The sequence below is a fragment of the Ornithodoros turicata genome, chromosome 6, assembly GCF_037126465.1.
Source record: "Ornithodoros turicata isolate Travis chromosome 6, ASM3712646v1, whole genome shotgun sequence".
Lineage (NCBI taxonomy): Eukaryota > Metazoa > Arthropoda > Arachnida > Ixodida > Argasidae > Ornithodoros > Ornithodoros turicata.
In genome coordinates, this window is record NC_088206.1 from 56,572,977 (window position 1) to 56,592,524 (window position 19,548).

The 19,548-nt window shown below is 46.4% G+C and overlaps 1 protein-coding gene across 1 annotated transcript; it reads left to right on the forward strand.

The window, feature by feature from the left end:
• Window positions 1-3,282: 3,282 nt before the first annotated feature.
• LOC135398092 (uncharacterized) lies at window positions 3,283-18,478 on the forward strand. The gene is made up of 13 exons (XM_064629523.1): window positions 3,283-3,338; window positions 3,418-3,453; window positions 4,023-4,038; window positions 4,244-4,383; window positions 5,334-5,447; window positions 6,796-6,903; window positions 6,993-7,145; window positions 14,697-14,935; window positions 14,994-15,097; window positions 15,166-15,244; window positions 17,857-18,027; window positions 18,081-18,200; window positions 18,288-18,478. Coding segments are annotated over exons 1-13 (1,413 nt in total). The 5' UTR covers window positions 3,283-3,337; the 3' UTR covers window positions 18,420-18,478.
• The last annotated feature ends 1,070 nt before the right edge of the window (window positions 18,479-19,548 follow it).

A 19,548-nucleotide genomic window follows, 5' to 3' on the forward strand; every position in this document is an offset into this window, starting at 1 on the left:
TCCATAAAGCGGCAGTAAACTGACATCGTCAACTAAGAACAGCTATTTAAATAGCTATATAACAATAGCGATGCCGTCCTTCCTTGTGAGTAAGAGTTAAAAAATAGCTTACTTCCATCTTTCCACAGAAAGAATCTTTGCAAAAGAAACATACAGGTTGGCATGTATACGTAAAATGTACAGCCGCCCGCAGACTTAACTGTAACATGTGGCCTACGCAGACGGCCAACGCTGCGGAATTGTGGTTAACGTGAAGCAGAGACTGATTATAGGTGTGATAACCGCCCAGCCGAGCACGCCAAGCCAACTGTCGTGAGGCGGTGCATGTACGAACCCAGTCTCAAACGCTTTTGCGCACAGACGTCGCGCGTTACAGTTAAGTATGACGACGGATGTACGAAAAACCTTGAACAGACAGCCAAAGAATTCGGATGGACAACATCGAACAATGGACAACGATGGACAACATGGAAAGGCGTAGTATTCCTCGCTGACACTCGAACAGGTGTAATGCGGCGCATGCCACACTGTGGTACCATCGACCTGCAGTACCTTTGCAAACCTTTTCGTGAACCTGCTTCGCTTTAAAGCACAAGAACAATATAGCTCTATGAGTCCTCGACTTGGACCTGCCGTTGTTACACGATCCGTGCTGAGAGGTACATCCACCCGGGAATTTGGAAACTCATCTGCAAGCGGCTATATGCAGAAAACGAAACCAGAACAGCATCTGTGGCGTCCACAGCCTAGCCCTCAAGTTTAAGGTGCCGATGGAATAAGGCTCCTTCTCCCATTCCTTCCTCCGTGATTGCAAGTGACTGCGGTGCACAAGCGCCCCTTAAAACAGTCTTCTCCTGAGACTTCTATGTGTCAGATGAAGCCTACTTGCCGAATCGAATGGCCGGCAAAGAGACCGCTTCACTGGCAGACTAGAGCAACATAAAACGAGGACGCTTTCAAGAAACGCACTTTTTCAATACTATGGAAATTTGAAAGCTTCGAGGACCTGGAGTATCCCAAGTTTCGATTGTCGAAATCCCAATTGGAGAATGAGTCGGATATCGACATTATGTGATTCCCTGAAAGCAGACACTGAAGCGTTCCAAGTTCCATATGTGTCATTGTTTTGAGTGTTACAGTGTTTTTTACAGTGATTTTTGAGTGTTCTACAGCCATCTTGTACTTGACTCACTTTATACTTGTTCTGCTATCGTATTTTAGAAGTTAAAATATTCTCCTATCCCACATGTCATATCGAACAAACATTTACGCCAACGATCGCCTCCGGCAGCGATATTGGAGAGTTTTAGTACATTGTACGTTACCGCCTTTGCGTACGTAAGGGATAGCGTTGATGGTTCTGCGCACGCCCATAACCGAACCAGAGCTTCGCGCAGTACGCAGAACCACCAAGGCTGACTTTTACGTACGCTATCGCCTATGCGTGCGCACGGGATAGCGTTGTGGTTCTGTGGAATGTGTGAAACTCAGTTTATCTTTTGCGCGTGGGCAGAACCATCAACGCTATCCCTTACGTACGCAAAGGCGATAGCGTACGTAAGGGATAGCGTTGGTGGTTTTGTGCACGCGCAAGACAGAAGCAGAGCTTTGCGTATTGCGCAGAACCTAACCATGCTATCCCTTACGAACGCAAATGCGATAGCGTACGTAAGGGATAGCGTTGGTGGTTTTGTGCACGCGCAAGACACAAGCAGAGCTTCGCGTATTGCGCAGAACCTAACCACGCTATCCCTTACGAACGCAAAGGCAACGGCGTACAGGGTCGGCCACACATAAGAGTATCGCGGGAGCGCATGACCTGCAAGTACGCCAGCGCCGCGTAACGGATGCTCCTGGGTTTGAGACCGCGCCTAGCGAACGTTCGCCACCTCTCGGTTGGGTCCGTCATTGCTCTCGTGATACTGGCGGGCGGGGAAACCCACCTGCTGTTGCTATTCAATCTCTGCTGTCGATGTTTTGATCAGTGCGTGGCGCGACGTAATCTTTGTCTTATCGGAACCGAGAAGAAAAGTAAAAGACTACGAAGGGCCACACACTGATCAAAATATCGCCAGCAGAGATTGAACAGCAACAGCAGGTGGGTCTAGCCGCCCGCCGGCGCCACGAGAGCAATGACGAACCCAACCGAGAGGTGGCAAACGTTCGCTAGGCGCGAGGTCTCAAACCCAGGAGCATCCGCTACGCGGCGCTGGCGTACTTGCAGGTCATGCGCTCCCGCGATACTCTTAAGTGTGGCCGACCCTGTACGTACTAAACTCACTATTCGAGGCATAGTTCGCATAGTTCGCAACTCTAATAGTTCTAATACTTGATAGCGATCAGGCGTTGTTTCTAGGTGGTGTTGCATTAGGTGCATTACATTGCATTACTGTTAGCATTACGAGTGTCAAAATGGAAAAAGCTGATGGTGAAGCCTCACTGAGGCAGAGGTATAACTGGAGATGTAAAGGGGAGATAAAAGGGTAAATGTAAATGTAAGTAAATGATATGAAATTGAAGTAGTTTGAAGGTAACTAAGAGTAAGAGGTAAGAGTAATTAATGGTAAATAGAGGTAATTAAACGTAATTAAAGCAAGAGAGTCGAGTTTAAAGCTAATGAATGCAAGATATAAGTAATTAAGAGAAATATTAAATGAAATTAAAGATTACCAAAGGTAACCGCAGGTTACCGGAGGTAATTAAAGCGTCAGTTAAAGGGAAATTGAGATTAAGTAAAGCAAGTAAACGTAATTAAAGAAAATTAAATGAAATTCAAGATTACCTCAGGTAACCTGCGGTGAACTTCGGTAATTAAAGGGTACTTGAAAGTAATTGAGGCTAATTAAAGGTTCATTAAATGGACTTAGATATAATAATTGGAAGTGTCGAACCGGAGGTATAGACCGGAAGTAGACAACCGGAAGTCACGTTAGACTGGAAGTGGACAACCGGAAGTCGAGTTTTGACATGAGGTGGACAACTGGAAGTTGGGATTAGACCGGAAAAGGCGCTTAATGCTAGCGCATTTCTCTCGCATTTAGCGCTGCATCGCCACCGATATTTTTTTTCTTACGCTGAGTTTTTTAACCACGATTTTTTTGTCTTGATCACATAAATGCGTCGTCGTGCGCCACCAGAGGTTCGTCTGTTACAGGTAACGTATTATGTGTGCAAATGCGGACATACTTTATCTGCACACACACTGTAGTTATCTCGAGACTTGTCCAGTTTCCCTTGGTGAATCAAGGCCAGAAAGTGTGAGGAAGAAGAAAGAAGTTGAAGAAGAAAGAGGTCGTCGACGTGCCGTACGCATCCGTAGAATACCAGCCGATTGAAGAGTAAGTATCCCCCCCTTACTGCTATTAAATGCTTTCTGCCAGAATAACTCTTTGTAACACGCACGTTTTCTTTCCAAAGTGGCTCCAAGCGAAGCGCCGGCGCGCAGGGGAGGAGGTAAATGGAATTCAGAGACTGCTGGGGACCCGATTAAAACAGTCAATTGCCTTTCTAAGCAATAGTACCTTTATATCGCGTACTCTTGTGCATCGAATCAAATAACGACTGTACCGTTTCGCAGAGAATGTCTTACCGGTACTGCCTGTGGTGTTCGCCGTACTTTTGGAACGGTATTGGGTAGTAACTTAGTTACTAACTTGTATAACTGTAATTAGGCTACCTTTTCAGTAAGGAGTTAACTTCTTACTGTAGCTATTTTCCACTTCCGGTGATATAGCAGCTGTATAAAATACCGTGCCATGTTTCGAAACGTTATCTATAGAACGTTACATATGGAAAGCTTCACTGTTCCCAGTGTTCCCTTCAGTGTTCATTGGTAGTGGGCAATGGAAGCCCCCGTTCTAAAAACTACTACTGCTTAATTGTAACAAGTATGTGATGTAAAGGCGATTCGACAGTACACAAGTGCTAAGAGGGTTTTGAGAGTTGCATTTACTCGGACTTTGTTTTTTTAATCTCCTATACAAAATGGCTGCATTTGGATGATTCTTGTTTGTTTTCTTTAGATGAAACTGCCGTTATGTAAGTACTTTTGAAATATGGTGCCCTATTCTATCTGTCACTTGTGAGTTTAGCTAAGCTATTTCCTTCGTCAGTGAACATGTAACGGAAAGCTCTAAAGCAAACTTTGTACAGCAGTATGGTCCGTACATGACACACGAGAACCTCACATAAGACTGTCCTGTTACGAACGCCGTTAAAGCCAAAGTCCCTCGTGCCATCGCAGACCCCGTGTCATTCCACCCCATCTGAACCTGCATCAGGAGAGGGAGAGCATACTACAGGGAAAACCGAAGCTTCACCTACTACTATTAATCATAGGATGTTTCAGCGTCGTTGGACTCGCTATATTCGCAGCCACAGGAGGTAACAGTACCGTTCCTGAACACCAGGAGAGGGCCGTAGGGTTAAAGTTTTTGAGCAACACGTGTATGGATATTAAAACGGAAAGCAGACGGCAATGTAAGTGTGGCTTTTTCTAAAGCACTCTCGTACTGCGGAGAAGCGGACTTTCAGGAGTGGCCTTACACTCCAATAACAGAACTGCGCCATCCACTGCACTATTAAGACAGAACTTAACGCACTGACGGCCAACCATTGTACAGGATGATACCATTCTCACTCCTGATTAGAATGAAGCGCATTGCACGCCCTTTTGTAGCAATTAAGATATATCCAAGTTGTCACCAAAACCGCATGGGTAATTCTGTACTGAACTGCCCCTTCTCCCGTAGGCTCCGCCCAGCTATGACGTAAGCATGGGCAGTTCAGTACAGAATCACGCAGGCGGTATAGTCCCATTTTCAAGAAATCTGGAAACTGAACGATATCATTCTGAATAACGGTGGGTTCGCTGTTATATGGAGAAGTTCTGCTTCTAGAGTGCAGATATACAAGAACAAATAGGAGAGGCAAATTTTGGTCCGATCCAGTTTGGAAGTGGATGTGGAAGAGCGTTCACATAATCGTTGCTCATAAAATGGGATCAGTGGTTTATCCAGAATCCCAAGGAAGTGTGTGTGTGTGTGGGGGGGGGGGGGGGCTGTGCAAAAAATTCAGGGAAATAGTAAGGTTCCTCCTTGTAGGGAGTGCACAGGTAAAGAAGTTAGGGGGTGTCGCCAAACATTTGGGGGTGTTGGGGGGGGGGGGGGTAGGGAGGATCTGGATAAATCACGAGGTGTGCTGCCCTACGTTCGCCATGAAGCGAAGTGCAGGGGAAGTACAATTGAACACTATGCTCGTTTGCTGTTTCGTAGGCACTCAATGTTTCCGCACTATTGCTGTGTCTTACGGTGATATATTGTCCGTCCACGCAGCGAAGCGAAAAGTGACGTTGATACCACACCTTAGAACGCCTGCTGTCAAAACAGTCATCGCTGGCGGCAGTTCGGCTGCCACGTCTGGCCATGCGCAGACTACCTTTAGCTCAGGTAAAATACCCCATTGAAGTCTATTTTTTGGCGTTTTAACAATGCAACATTCAATGGATATACGAGAAATGCAAATTGCACTGTGTATGTTACTCAGGTTTGAAAGAAAATCCGGATATTTTTAAAAAGATCCTCTCCAGTGGACTTTTGGGATAAAACCCGGATATTTTTTGGATATTTTTGGACAATATAGACAAGCCTAGAAATGTAACACAGAGTAAAAACAAATGTGTTTTGCTGTTCTTGTTGATTTCAGGTGACCTCTCATATAGTTTCGGTTTATCGAACTGTCTCTGCCTATCCCAGTAACATTGAATGAGATTCTATTGTTTTCCGAAAGGTAGAGTCGCATGCACACGTGGGTGAATGGTGTAGACGCTCCACGCCTGGATTAGCTGTCGTACTTCAGTTACAATACCTCCAGGAAGCAGAAGAAAGCCACTCCCTGAATGGGCAGAAGCAGAAGAAAACGGGAAAAAAGTTAAATCTGAAAAGTTAAAAAAGTCAAGTTAAAAAGTTACAAGTTAAAAAGTTAGGAGTTAATGTTTTTGTAAACAGCCAACACTACAATAAAATAAAGTGGGAGTTTTCCGCATGACGTTAAATTAAGAATGCCTTTCACATCGCATCGGGAGAAAATCTCTAAAAATCTGGATTAATTTGTGTGGATAAAAGCCAAAAAAATCCACCGGATAAAATCCATGTGGATTAAATCCAAACAACCCTGATGTTACTTCTCCAGTGAGTTTATGTATGCGTATCCATTATGTAACTTTTCGTATACCCTCCTACCTCGGTGGAGAGTACTTGCCCGTATGCATTGTGATTGCTCATATCGAATTCAAGCTATGTGCGAAACGCTGTACAGAATGCACGACGCGTGCGGACAGGACGAGGGTGGGCTTCGCCTAAAGTTGTAGTGTAATCAAGTAAAGCCTGCTTTGCGTCTTGTCCCGGATTCTTTGGTCGAGTTAGAAAGAGGCACACAAAGAGAGTCAAGACCAAGATGTGAGGGAGAAAGAGTGATAAGAAACGAAGCTTGCCAGGCTTATTATGCAAAGCTTGTACACTGGTAAACGAAGTGAATATTCCATGTTTTTGGTATTAGTGCTTGTGCCTCCGGACTTGACAACTTTTGACAACCGTTTTAACATATCCCGCTGGTAGTAACAACAAAAATATAAAACACTGAAGCGTGGAGTGAAAAAACGCCGATAAAACACTGAAGCTTTCTCGCTGGAGTGAGAAGAAGCCGAAACTTCGGTTATAATCGACGTGCACGTCAAGGAGAGAAGAAAAGAAGTGGCACTACTTTGATTTGATACGAAGTATTTTTCTTATTTCGCAGCCGAGGCAGAGCTAACGAACGACACAATGCGGAAAGTTGGGTTCCGCGCACATTCTTACCGACGGCTGCGAGTTCCTCGTGACAATTCTTCTGCGGACATTGCTGCCTGTACGTTATCATTCGACGCTATCGCCACTGACCGTTTCAGACGAATATCGTGAAGCCAAACGCTTCAACGAAGACATTTTCCTTTTCAGCCATAGCGAGAAGCCAGCCCATATGGTGTTTCTACGAATCGGAAGACCACCACTTCACTGTGGACAGTCTTCCTTTCGAGTTATGTAATGCGATTGTCTTCTGCTGTTTCGCACTCAGGCCAGATGGGAGCAGGCTCGTGCCGAGCGAACAAGGTAAACGCAAGAAGGACTGAGATGGATCAGGTAGTAACGATACTGCGTACCTGCGAACCTATTTTCGTGGTGATTGTGGCGAACCTGTGTAATATGCAAAGCAAAGGAGTTGCATCTTCTGTGGGCTTCTCTCTGATGCGAATTCGCTGAAATGGTTACTAAATGATGGGCTTTACCTCATCGTCACAAACAGACGTAAAGGTGGCGAAAGGTGGTTGTGGTATATCCGTAACCTTTGGGATGTCAGGAACATGTGTGCGAAATATCTCGTTCCAAAACTGCGCATATTTTATTCAAACGAATTTATTACGAAGAGAGCGCTAAGCCTCTGTGAAGGGAGAGTGCACTGAAAGCAACACACTGCTGATATCATCCGATATCCGGCAAGGGAGAATGCATGTTTAAAAGCAGACGACAACGTCGGGTGACGTCACGGTATCCTCCCGGCGAACCCGTAGTATGGAGCTCTGTTTTCTGCTGTTCGCATTTCGGTTTCGGTTTGCTTGTCAACATCTACGAATTAGTTACTCGCGTAAAATGAAGGCGGATGTTGTATTCGGTATCGAGGGGGTGGTTCGTGTTCGGCATGGTACTCACCAAATTTTTTTCGAATCCTTGCGAAGTCTCCCTTTAAGCGAGAGCTAAAGTGCAAAAATTTCTCATCGCGGAATGACAGATGTCGTTACTTTGACACTAAAATAAAAAGAACGGGGATCGTCCGTTGCGTCGTTCGTGATTTACGAGCGAAGAAACCGCAATTTACGCTCTCCCCCCTCTTTTTCTTGAGAAGACCGACAATATGGAGCGGGCTCTCATTGGTCTCCTCAAACGATTTGTCAAATCATCGCGGGAGATCGTTTGGGGACACCAATCAGAGGCGCCTCCGCATTGTCTGCCATCTTGAGTAAGAGGGAGAAAGCGTAAATTGCAGTTTCTTTCGCTCACAAATCACGAACGACGCAGTGGATGTATCCTGTTCCTTTTGTGTCCATGTCAAGGTAACGACATCTTTCATTCCCCGAGCAGAAATTTTTGCACTTTAGTGTGCCTTTATGTACCCTTTAGGAACAGAACTTCACCCCCATAACACGGTCTGCGCCAACCGCTGTGCTGAGTGATAGAGCTATGGCTTCTGATTCGAGGAGAGAGCGGACCGCACACCTTTTTGTGACAATTAACATGACCGCATAGGTGTCAGAAAAAGGCGTACGTCTCCATCTTCAACAATCCAGGAAGGATAACAATATCATTCTGTTTTGCGATTGGATCTGAGCAAGTTATGTGGAGAAGCGCCGTTTTCAGGGTGTGCCCCGAAACATGCTCCTCGCCATTCATCATCCAGGGAGACGCATCTTTACGCCTGTCACACGGGCGGTCTTCAATGATAATTAAAACCAATGGCCATTGAACTGCGCCACCGAACGTATAACATGTCAACTTCGAGCATTGGATCCAATAATGCCGGACAGGATAACGCATAAAACTCTTGGTGGCGCTAGGCGCATGTTCAATTCGCGCCGTTGATTTCAATGATCATTGGAGACTGCCCGTGTGACAGGTATATAACGCATTTATGCTACGTTTTAGAAAAAGTCGTAGGCCCCACAAATCAGGAGTATCATTTGGCCTACGACGCCTGATGGTGTTGTGTAGTCCGAAGTAGTGAGGCACTATACAGGGTGTCCACGCTAAGTGTGAACAGATTTTTTAAAAATATATCAATCACTTTTTCCGAGATGAAATCAATTGCAATATAGCATATGCTGAAGGGCATTCCCTAGGGGGGCATTAACAGACTTCTAAGGCAATGTCTTAATTAACTTTCAATAATTAACTTTTTAATTATAAAAGCTACGAAGTTGCTCCAATGAGAACATCTGATCTCTTCGGTCACCAGATACCAAAGCCGTTTTCAGAACAAAAATCCGTTCGATAGATCGTCCGCAAAAAATTCGTGAAGGAACGCCATTTTCCCTGTATTTTATTCATTGCGCATCTCTAGAGACGCGTCTTTCCTTCGCCCCCAATACGAGAGGATGAAAGAGCACACTATCGCCTCTTGCGTCCTGGAAAAAGATTAAAAGAAAACAGAAAATGCAGCCCAAGATAACGGCAGTCGCGATAGAGTCACCCGATAGATTTGTGTTTTTGTTTTGTTTCCGGAAGTTAAAGCTAATCTTCGACGCATGAGGCGGCACTGTGCTCTTTCACTCTCTCACACTGGGGGTAAAGGAAAGCCGCTTCTTTGAAGATGCGCGATAAACCAAATAAAGAAAAAAAAAGGCGTTCCTTCACGAATGTTTTGCGGACGATCTACCGAACGGATTTTTGTTCTGAAAACGGTTTTGGTATCTGGTGACCGAAGGGATCAGATGTTCTCATTGGAGCAACTTCGTAGCTTTTATAATTAAAAAGTTACTTATTGAAAGTTAATTAAGCCATTGCCTTAAGAGTCTGTTAATGACCCCCTAGGGAGTGCCCTTCAGCATATGCTATATTGCAATTGATTTCATCTCGGAAAAAGTGATTGATATATTTTAAAAAAATCTGTTCACACTTAGCGTGGACACCCTGTATATACACACACACCTTCTGGGAACCAGCACGTTTGTGATTTCGTATCAACGGTAGCTATGGTAGAAGTTCTGAAAGTTTAAAGGGGCACTAAAATGCAAAAACAAGTTCATTTCAAATTACGTTACGCGCTATTTTAATTTCGTACTTGTTATCATAGCCAAATACTTTGATTCCGTTACGGAGGCTGCAATCGAAATTATACCGGACTCTTTCTTGCTTCGGCGCGAAGCAGTGAACCGCGTTTCAGCTCGTGCATCCGTGTTTTTAGTCCATGCTGCGCGTGCATGCGCGTGCCACGCCGTGGAGCCGTCCCGGTGAAAAACATAGTCCAAGCAGTCCCGGCGCGTTGCGAAGCGGACTGGCGTGGCTGTCCGAAGGACATGAAGATAAATCTTGTCAGTGGAACATTCGTGAGAACTATTGTGGGCTACAATTGAGTGAATCGGTAATGAAAGATACAGCAGAGCGTATCATGCCGTGCATATACGAAACACTACGATCGGACCCGTTCCAAATTCACAGGCCCACGATAGGTATGCGGGTGCTTCTCCTGCTGTCTCATTGGATGCCGCCAATCTTTGCTCCTCGGGACCTCATTCGTTGTCGCCAAAGACTGCTCTGTTTTCATTGCGTTTTTCTTCTAAACGGTAGCTCTGTGTGAACTAATTTTGCTTACATCATATTGATTGAAACACGGACTCTCATGTGAGAGCATGTCGTTTTTGCATTTTAGTGCCCCTTTAAAGTGGTGGATATATTTTCACTTTGTGCAAAGGGAGAAAATAATGTCAGAAAAAATACTTCTGGTAGACACATGTAAGATACTGAGCAACACATTACAGTTACCATGCCTAGCCGCTTTCAAATGTGAAAATTGCATCTAAGCTTCCCCAAGATGTCGCTGTGGTCGCCAAATCGCATCATCTGGGATTTATCTAGAATTTGTCGTCTGTACGTTTCCATACCTTGCCTTCCGTGTTGTACATTATTGTGAGCATGTTTCGGTGTCTTACAAAAAACTACAGTGCAGAAATTGTACGCTCGGTACTCGCTTTGACTATTCTCTAGAGAGCTGGCCCGAGATTTTCCCTCTCCCTCGCGCGCCCCGCCCACCCGGAGCGCGCCAATGGGAGGACGCGTGAGCGGCGTCGGCTGAGTGCCATCTGGGGGCAGAGGTTCGAACGTAGACGGGGACGTGCTTTTGGCGATGCTACATCCACTGGATCGTTCCATCCACCACGGCCCTGAGTTGACCCGTGAGATGGCGCTGCTCGATCTGTGAACCCATAGCCGTTTATAGACCGTTTACAGCAGCCAGTTGCTTCGGGCGCTAATAGATGGCGCCACAGTAGCCACGCCATTGCTTGCCTTCTGCGAGTCCCTGTGTGCCTTTGCCTATGTCAGTGCTTCCGACCTTTTTTGCCGCTGTGCTACAGTTCTGTGCAAAATCTGGAAAAGCAGAGCGAAGACTTGTTCCGTGATTGAGTGTAGAAACTGTGACAGAGATCTGATCGTGTGGGACGAAGCTGTTTGTTAAATTCATGAGCCGTCGCTATACAAAGACTGCCCGCGTTCGAGGCCTTTTGCAATGCACGGGTTTCCACAAAGAGAGAAAAACAAGCTGATTCGACAACGGTAGGTATCGAATCTTCAGAGGAAGGATTTCAAACCGGGAAAGTCAGCGAGGGTAAGTAGCAGCCCTCAAAGTGGCGCAGCATTTCTGTGTAAGCCCCAAACTCTGCTGTAGGCGTTGGCTGCTGCTTGTGAGAATAAACTCCCCCCATAGTAGCAGGGGTCACGTTTCTTGCAGTTGAACGGTTCCGTGTACATGCCCTGTCAGTGCACGAAGCACTCGTCAGCCCCTTGTTTGTCGCCTCTACAACCTTGATGAGCAGTGTACAAATATGACTGCACCTGATGCTCAGACCCGATTTACATGTGCATGTCACCGCCAAAGTGGGCCCGAAGCGAGTCTTTGTACTACACGTTCTGCTCACTGTGTGTGTCGAACTGGTGTCGGCATTTAAAATCCATACACCATCGTTGCACTGGCACTGTACTACTACACCGACATGGCCGCCGCTGTCAAACAGCTTCGTTCCCTTTGCAAATTCTCTGTAGTTCAGCGCAGGCTTTCCGTCTCCCTCTAGCTCGTTGATCATGTGGTTGTATAATCTGAAATCAACAATAAAAGTATGCTACTTCATAACGACAACATAACAACCCTTACATGCGTATAGTTGTACCGCAACTCTTGCGATAAGAAGCAAGAAATCACGATCTTACGATATTACATTATAAACGTACCCACAACATTGCGTATGCGCAACAAAAGAAGAGAGAGAGAGAGAGAAAAAAAAAAAAACGCCGAAATATGTAGTAACTCGAGCATAGTGTGGCCGACCATATGGGACGCACGAGGACAAAAATATTACTCTAAATCAAGCAAATGCAACTTAGATTATATAAAAAGCGCACCCACCTGACCGCTGAAGCTTCGGCCAAAGCTTCGTGTCATCCTTCCACCCGGAACTCATTGCAAAAAGTTTAAAATCGGGGAAAGCGTCTCTGGGCTACACCGTCGTACTACGTGCGCCGTGCCAACAGGCAGCCGAAGAGAAGGCAAGCAGTGGCGCGCAAGATCACGTGCGCTAAGATGGCGGCGCCCAGATAACTCTGCTGTAAACGGTCTATAGGGAGAGTTTGGCCATTAGGAGGAGCCTAACTTGAAGTGCGTCATGCAACGTCTATTGTTGTCCCGTTGTCAGCCGGTCGCCGACGCCATATTGATGCTGATCGTTGTTTACGATGCAAGGAGGGAAGACACTTGCGTACATTGTCCTTCGAAAGCCTTTCGTCCTTGAACTCTTTCAGTTTGGCAACAAAACCCCCCTTATCAGAGGCGGCCGTGGGTCATAAGCCGGTTATTCCTGTAGATTGCATTCATTGCGACAACAAAGCTGACGGACAGCATCAATATGGCGCGCATAAGATGGCTGATAAGCGGATTCTGCTTGGATTCAGTCTTTTTGGGCGGCGCAACGACGACTCTGACGTCAAAATGGGCTCCACCCACGAGGCGGCAAAAGATCAGAGAATGGCCAAACTCTCCCTATAAATATCTCTGGCCGCTCACGCGTCCTCCTATTGGCGCGCTCCGGGTGGGCGGGGCGCGCGAGGGAGAGGGAAAATCTCAGGCCAGCTCTCTTGAGAATAGTCCTGGCCACGACCTACTTAATAAGAGAACGACCAGTTCACTTGACCCCCCTTCCAGCGCCGGCTTTTTTGTTTCACATGTTTGCCGCAGGAGCATTGGTGGCGCTGCCGACATTCCCTACTTCAATGGGGGTTGTAGTGCTTATGCGGTAGCTTTCTACGGACTTCTTCGCATCCGCGTCAGATATTTGTGCCTTCTTTTTTTTTTTGCCAAACATATCGTAATCTTTACGCACCAAACCGCCAAGAAGACCTCAGTTCTCATGAGCATGGTTTATTCCGTAGTGCCTTTTTGCAAGGCAAGATGCTTCCTCGCGTGAAAAGCAAAAAAGTGTACTGTCATCTATCTGAGATATTTCTCCAAAACCTTGCAATTCAGCTGCGGTCACTTTTACTTTGACCCTTAACATATTACTAACATTTCTTCCTTTTCTTTTTGAGCATGTAGAAGAGATTTCCTACAACAATTCACTTTGGAGATACCGAGTGTGTACATACAGACCCACTTGTTCAGTGCGTGATGGCACCAACTTTAAATTAATCTTAAATATAAATAACGGCATACAGGAGCCTATCGCCACAGGAAGAGCAGCAGGAACTGCTCTTAACCTATGGCCCTTTTTTACCAACAGTGGTTAACTTTGGACTAAGATCCAGCGTTGCGCGATCTGATGAATATTCCAGTGACAGTAACTTCCTTTAGTGTAGCATAGTTAAGCGTTAAATTCAAGTTAAGACACCGTTGTTCTAACCAAGTTGTTAACCAAGCAGTTGAACCGGTACTTTTTCGGTTTTCTGTAGGATGTATCTGCTGGCTGCGTGGATGTCGCAGAAGCACGTTCAACGCCACTAATCAGAGTTGTAAAGAAATATATATCGCATCCCAAGCTGATCGCGTTCACGCGTGAGCATATTCTTATGAACCGGTAACCGAAATCACATAATTCGGTTCAGGTTGCGGCTTTGGTTAGTTGCGAATGGTGGATTGCAGATGTGGATATGGAAGAAATTTGGGTTCCAAGTCGTCTTCGGTTTCGCCCCGGTTTCAGTCCCTGCGCGCACTTCCACGTGCCAGAGCATGATTGTCTCCACTGCTGGATCGCCAATGAGTTGATTGGTTTTTTACAGCGATATGGGGGTGGGGGTGGTGAAAGGGCTCACTGTTATCTGCCTCACAGATGTGGGCAACGTCACGACTAAAGCCCTGGAGGAAACGCGTCCTGGGGCAACTTCAAGGGAATTGTGCGGAGATATGTCTAAAAGTGTCTGATGAAAACCGACGAAAAAATCCACACTGCACATACAGCTCCGGGACTCGAACCCGGGTACCTCCCAAGTTCTCCCAGGTATGGGGGAACTTGCTTTTCAAGGACGGCGTGGTATCAAATGAAGTACCTTGTACTGTGTACCAATATGTCATCGCACGAGAAAACAAAATAAACGGCGTCCATGTAAAGTATACCCGACAAAACGAGCACAGGAGTCGATGTTGTACACTACAAATCAATATGGACGTCGAAAAGATGTACACGAGTCAATACGAACACCATCTCGTCACATGTCCCAATGCGGAGTCCCCCTGTTTTAGGGAATGTGGGCAGCGCGCCAAGCGGGCGTTTCACCTGTGAGAGGAGGAAATTGCGAGGAGGTTCCGCGGACAGCCGCTCCATAGGGATTTGGGAAAGTGACCTGGTCGCTCTCTTATTAAGTAGGTCGTGGTCCTGGCTTTACTATCTAAAGATATTCCGCTTATTTCAGACAGGCTTACTCTCCTGGGAAAACGACGCAGGCCTAGCCAAGCGTTTCGTCTTTTCCTAGGCATAGCCTCGCCTACAGAGACAACGGGATTCGAATCCCTAGCTGCCAGAGCCCACGACAATGTCACCGTCTTCCAAATGTGCCACCATCTTTTGGAACACGCGCGGCGGTTTCGTTTGCAAGGAATACTTTTCCAACCTCCAGACGAAACACCCGTATCCTTTCACTTGTTCCTTTTTGTAAGTGACTACATTTTCAGTGAGCCCTTCAACGACTTTTTTTCCCTTTGTCTCGTAGAAGCTTCACGGCTGTCTTGCATCCTTCGATATTGAACTGACTACTATCCTACCTGAGGCCATCATAGACGACAACGCCTTCACCACGTATGAAGACTATTTCAAGTACGTTTACTTTCACATTCTACTGCTGTGTGTAACTATTACGTAATGCAAAATTATTTTCCGCGCAGGTATTTTGAGAACGTAATAATCTGGGGCCATACGCCTAGCATGGGATACGCAACGTGTCCTTTCGATAAAGCGGCTTTGGTACGTATCTTCACGTATATAGGAAAAAAAGACACCAAGCACTGAAGTAGGGAGTGGGGGAACGTTATTTGTTCAACTAGCATTAAAACTAGGGTCTGGGGAAGTCTACGTTTCGGTGGAGGCTCCGCCTTCCTCGGGGCTAAGTATATATATATATATATATATATATAAGGGAACAGAAGATTAGCAAGAGCTCTTTGGCTGCACGTATAGCATATGTTTGTAAGTCAAACGTCGCTATGCCAGTACTGGACAGCTGTTTCGGCCTTGTTGGGCCATCATCAGCAGTACGCAGGCAGGCAACGTTTGAGCGGATGGCGTCAGGTCACGTGGCACGTGATGCCTCCCGTTGCCTGCCTGCGTACTGCTGATGACCCAACAATGCCGAAACAGCTGTCCAGTACTGGCATAGCGACGTTTGACTTACAAACATATGCTATACGTGCAGCCAAAGAGCTCTTGCTAATCTTCTGTTCCCTTATATATATATATATATATATATATATATAAAGAGGGGGGAAAAGCCATTAAAAAATAAGTAAATGATGCTAGACGTGTTTGAAATTCAAACTTACAGATTAAAATGGCTTCTATGGCTGCACGTAGAGAAACAGATACTCATTGAACGATGCGACAGCACCAGAGGACACGTGTTTCGCCGTGTTTGCGGCTCGTCGGCCCTGAGTAGCTGCGCATCGTTCGGGATTGGCAAACCAGGGGTCACTCAGCGGGCGATATACACCTGGGAGGGTGACTGAGCACTCCCCAATGCCACAGTGCAAGCCAGTGAATTATAAAGATGGGGGAAACGCCATTAAAAAAATAAGTAAATGATATATATATATATATATATATATGTGATGAACACGGGAACATCCGTCCCCTTGCAATGTCAGTTTAATGAATATGCCTGCCCATGCACCAGCGTGGGCTCTGTCTCTTCGTCGTTACGCCACAGACACACATATATTTATTTATTAAATATGTATTATATATGTATTAAACAGCACTAAATATCGCACCAAGTATCTTATATCACGGCCTACTATACTATACTAGAGGCATGGACATCCGCAATGCTCCCAGCACAGGGGTAGTAGTTCTGGCAATCGCCGCTTCGCTATGGGATTTGGCGCTAGCTAGCATTATTTACTACCACGTGATTTGCCGAAACCGCGGCAATGTTTGGCTAGCTGTGCTGACAATGACGAAGAGGTACGGAAGAGAGTACCGCGCGCATAGCAACACCCTGTGTAGCAGACGAACGACGGTGGCAATGATGATGATAGTGTACATGTAATTTCGTCCCCAATAATGCTATGTGGCGCTTGCAGCGGCCACTAGCGTAACTAACCCATGACCCGGTTCTCCCATAGGCGATTGCCATTTGTCCAGGTGTCTAGTATAGAGTAGGTCGTGCTTATATTATGTTGTAATCACAATCACTGTCGTTAAAGGGACAGTCACATCCGTTCCAGTCGATTTCGAATCTCTTGTGTCATTTTATTCCTCATGAACCACTGATCACGGTTTCGAAAACCCCACGTGAAATCGTGGCGTAGTTTGACTGTTATTCGACGGAATACACGAAAAGAGCAGCCGTCGGATCTTGAGAGTATGCCGGAATTTCCTTCCTGGAAAAACAAGAAAACATCACTCCCTAAGAACCAATGAGGGTGCGACTTTGAGAAATGGAACGCCGTGGGCGTCTCATAGAGTTATGGTGCGTTTGGACGGCGCCTTTTCTCCTCTGTGCGCCCCTCTCACTCATGCGCTTAGGAAGTGACGTCACGCTGACGGAGCCTCTATAGCTGCGGAAGCGGCGCTGTGCTTTATAATACGTTTATTTAATAGTATTTTAGTAAGCTGTTTTCGGACGAAGAAATTAGCAAAAGTAGATTGTCGGCCGATGCCGAACATAGTGGTATCGGTTTCATAGGACAATCGTTGCGTTTGCTGACCAAGAGCAAGGGAGGCTCCGCCTCCTCCGCCTCCTGGATGCAGGCCAATAGGAGGACGCGGAGTTTAGGTACTTCCCAAGCCTCTGCTCTCGCCTAAAAGATGGCGCAGCGTTACCGTTGTTTAGCGTCTGGCAAGGCTTCACCCATTGCGCACCAATCTAACCAACGACTGAACGAGGCTTAGACAGGGGTGCAGCAAGGATAATCTTTCATAGATGGGTTTCCGTACGCGACAGTGCCTTTAAAGTTCTAATGCCGACTAAAAAAGAAGGAATGGGCGCAAAAGAGAAAACGCCGTCAGTGAACAACATTACGCGCTTCCTCGACTTTTCGGGAGAACCTGCAAAAGTTTCGGACTCCCCAAAAACAAGTGACGTCACCACGAGCTCTAGTGTCTGTGTCCTTCGCCGTACGCACCTTCCCGTTCTCCGCTCTTCGCTTCACGTTAGAAGACTGCCAACTCTGCGATAGAGTCCGGTGAGGAGGCGGAAAGCGACCTCGGAGGAGGAATGTTGCCAAACGTATGAATGCCTGCTTTGTGACGTCATACTTCTGAAAACTAGAAATTAATTTTATGATACTTCTGCGTCGTATAGAGAAAAAAATATTTTGGGAGAACCCTTTTATAGCGATGTTTTGTCACGTGCCTAGCCATGGCTCCGTTGGCTAGAGCGTCGCAGTGCTGCCGTGCGCAAGAAAGCGGTGCTCAGCATAAGTGTGGGCCCGCTTCGGTACAAGTCCCAACTGCAGCACGGCACCTTGGGTCCGGCCTGCTTTGGTCAGCAAGCAAAGGAACCTCCACGAAGAGTTTCCTACGCTCAGGTACCTACAATCCTTTTGGAGATTTATCAATACTTAACATCACTTTCGCGTAGTTATGTCAGAAGATATTTGAATCTGCCAATGAGGAGTCAGTCGTGGGCTCCGGATGCCACGTATACCGCAAGGGAGAAAGTTGTTATCTCGTCCTTTCTGTCAAAGCATTGGCAACGATGGTAGGTAGACCGATGTCAACCATACATGACGTAGAGGAGTGTTATATATGACAAGTATGTGCCCGCTAAACGGAGCCCGTTACGCAGGAAGAAGTTCATCAGCAGTTCAAACACGGTGTTGCCATCTTGGACCTGAACTTGGACGACTATAGCGGTGTGTGCGGGGAGAAGTATCGTGTGTTCAATGTTCTCTTTAACATGCTGAACCATGACAACTGATCTGCGCAGCCATGTCGTTGCTTGACTTGGTAGTCAGTAATTCAAGTTTGTGCATCGGACACAATTACAGACCCAGAAAGGAAAAGTATTCTCATATCCTTAAAGCCCAGTTGGTCTACTGGGCGGTTCACGATGTGCCTACGTGGTTTCAAGAAACATTCCAATACCCCTGCCACGCGGGCAGTCTTAATCATAATTGAAACCAATGGCCATTGAACGTGCGCGTAGCGCCACCTAGTGAGGAACATGCCAATCTCACGGGGAGCATTGGATGCAACGCTCTCTGAGAAGTTTCACGCTGGGTGGTGCTACACGCATGTTCAATGGCATTTGGTTAGGACAGGGCTTAGCTAGGATACTGGACAAATCTAAGTCAGTTTCGGTACGACCGTGGCCATTGATAACTGGGCAGCTTAGTCACGGTGCTACAGAGCGATGCATTGGCTAGATCGCCAGATATGCAAAACTGTTCTTGTCCTATATATCGTTACCGCTGCAAAAATTGCAGACTCCTCTCTGCGGAACTCTGCAGGTCTGTAAGGTGCGAAGATGTACAGCTACCTAGGCTAGCTACCGCCAGCCACCTAGGCTTGCAAAACCAAATGATTCTACAGTTAGGTATTGTGTAATCCGTTGGTACGTCCTCGCCTCTGACAGCGGCAGCAACAATAGCCTTCGGCGTACCGCTGCAATGCCACTAGCATGTTTTGAGCAGTCAGGCCGGAAACAGCCTTGCCAAGAAGGCGCACCAAATGCTAGTAACAAGTTTATCGGCATACATCAAAGGGGAATAGGTTGTAGAGACCTGTCCCCCAATTCACAGATTTGACTCGACTTGAAGCCCCATCTTGACCTGTGTAAGTCTTCCCCAAGACCTGTCTTCTCTCAAGAGTTTTGCGTGCTTCATGACCTCCCGCTGGCTTACTTCAAGTTGCAGCCTGCTACCTGTAACAGCGTCTGGGAGCGAGATTTTCGCACAATTTTGCACTTAATATTTGCTTTGCAGTATGAAAACAAAAGCATTTCTTAGCGGCATGTCTCGTAATGTGTGGTACACCTGTCGTCTGGCACCAACACTTGTGCGAAGGCCCTGTAAACAAATTGATTGACGCGTCATCAAGACAAGGCG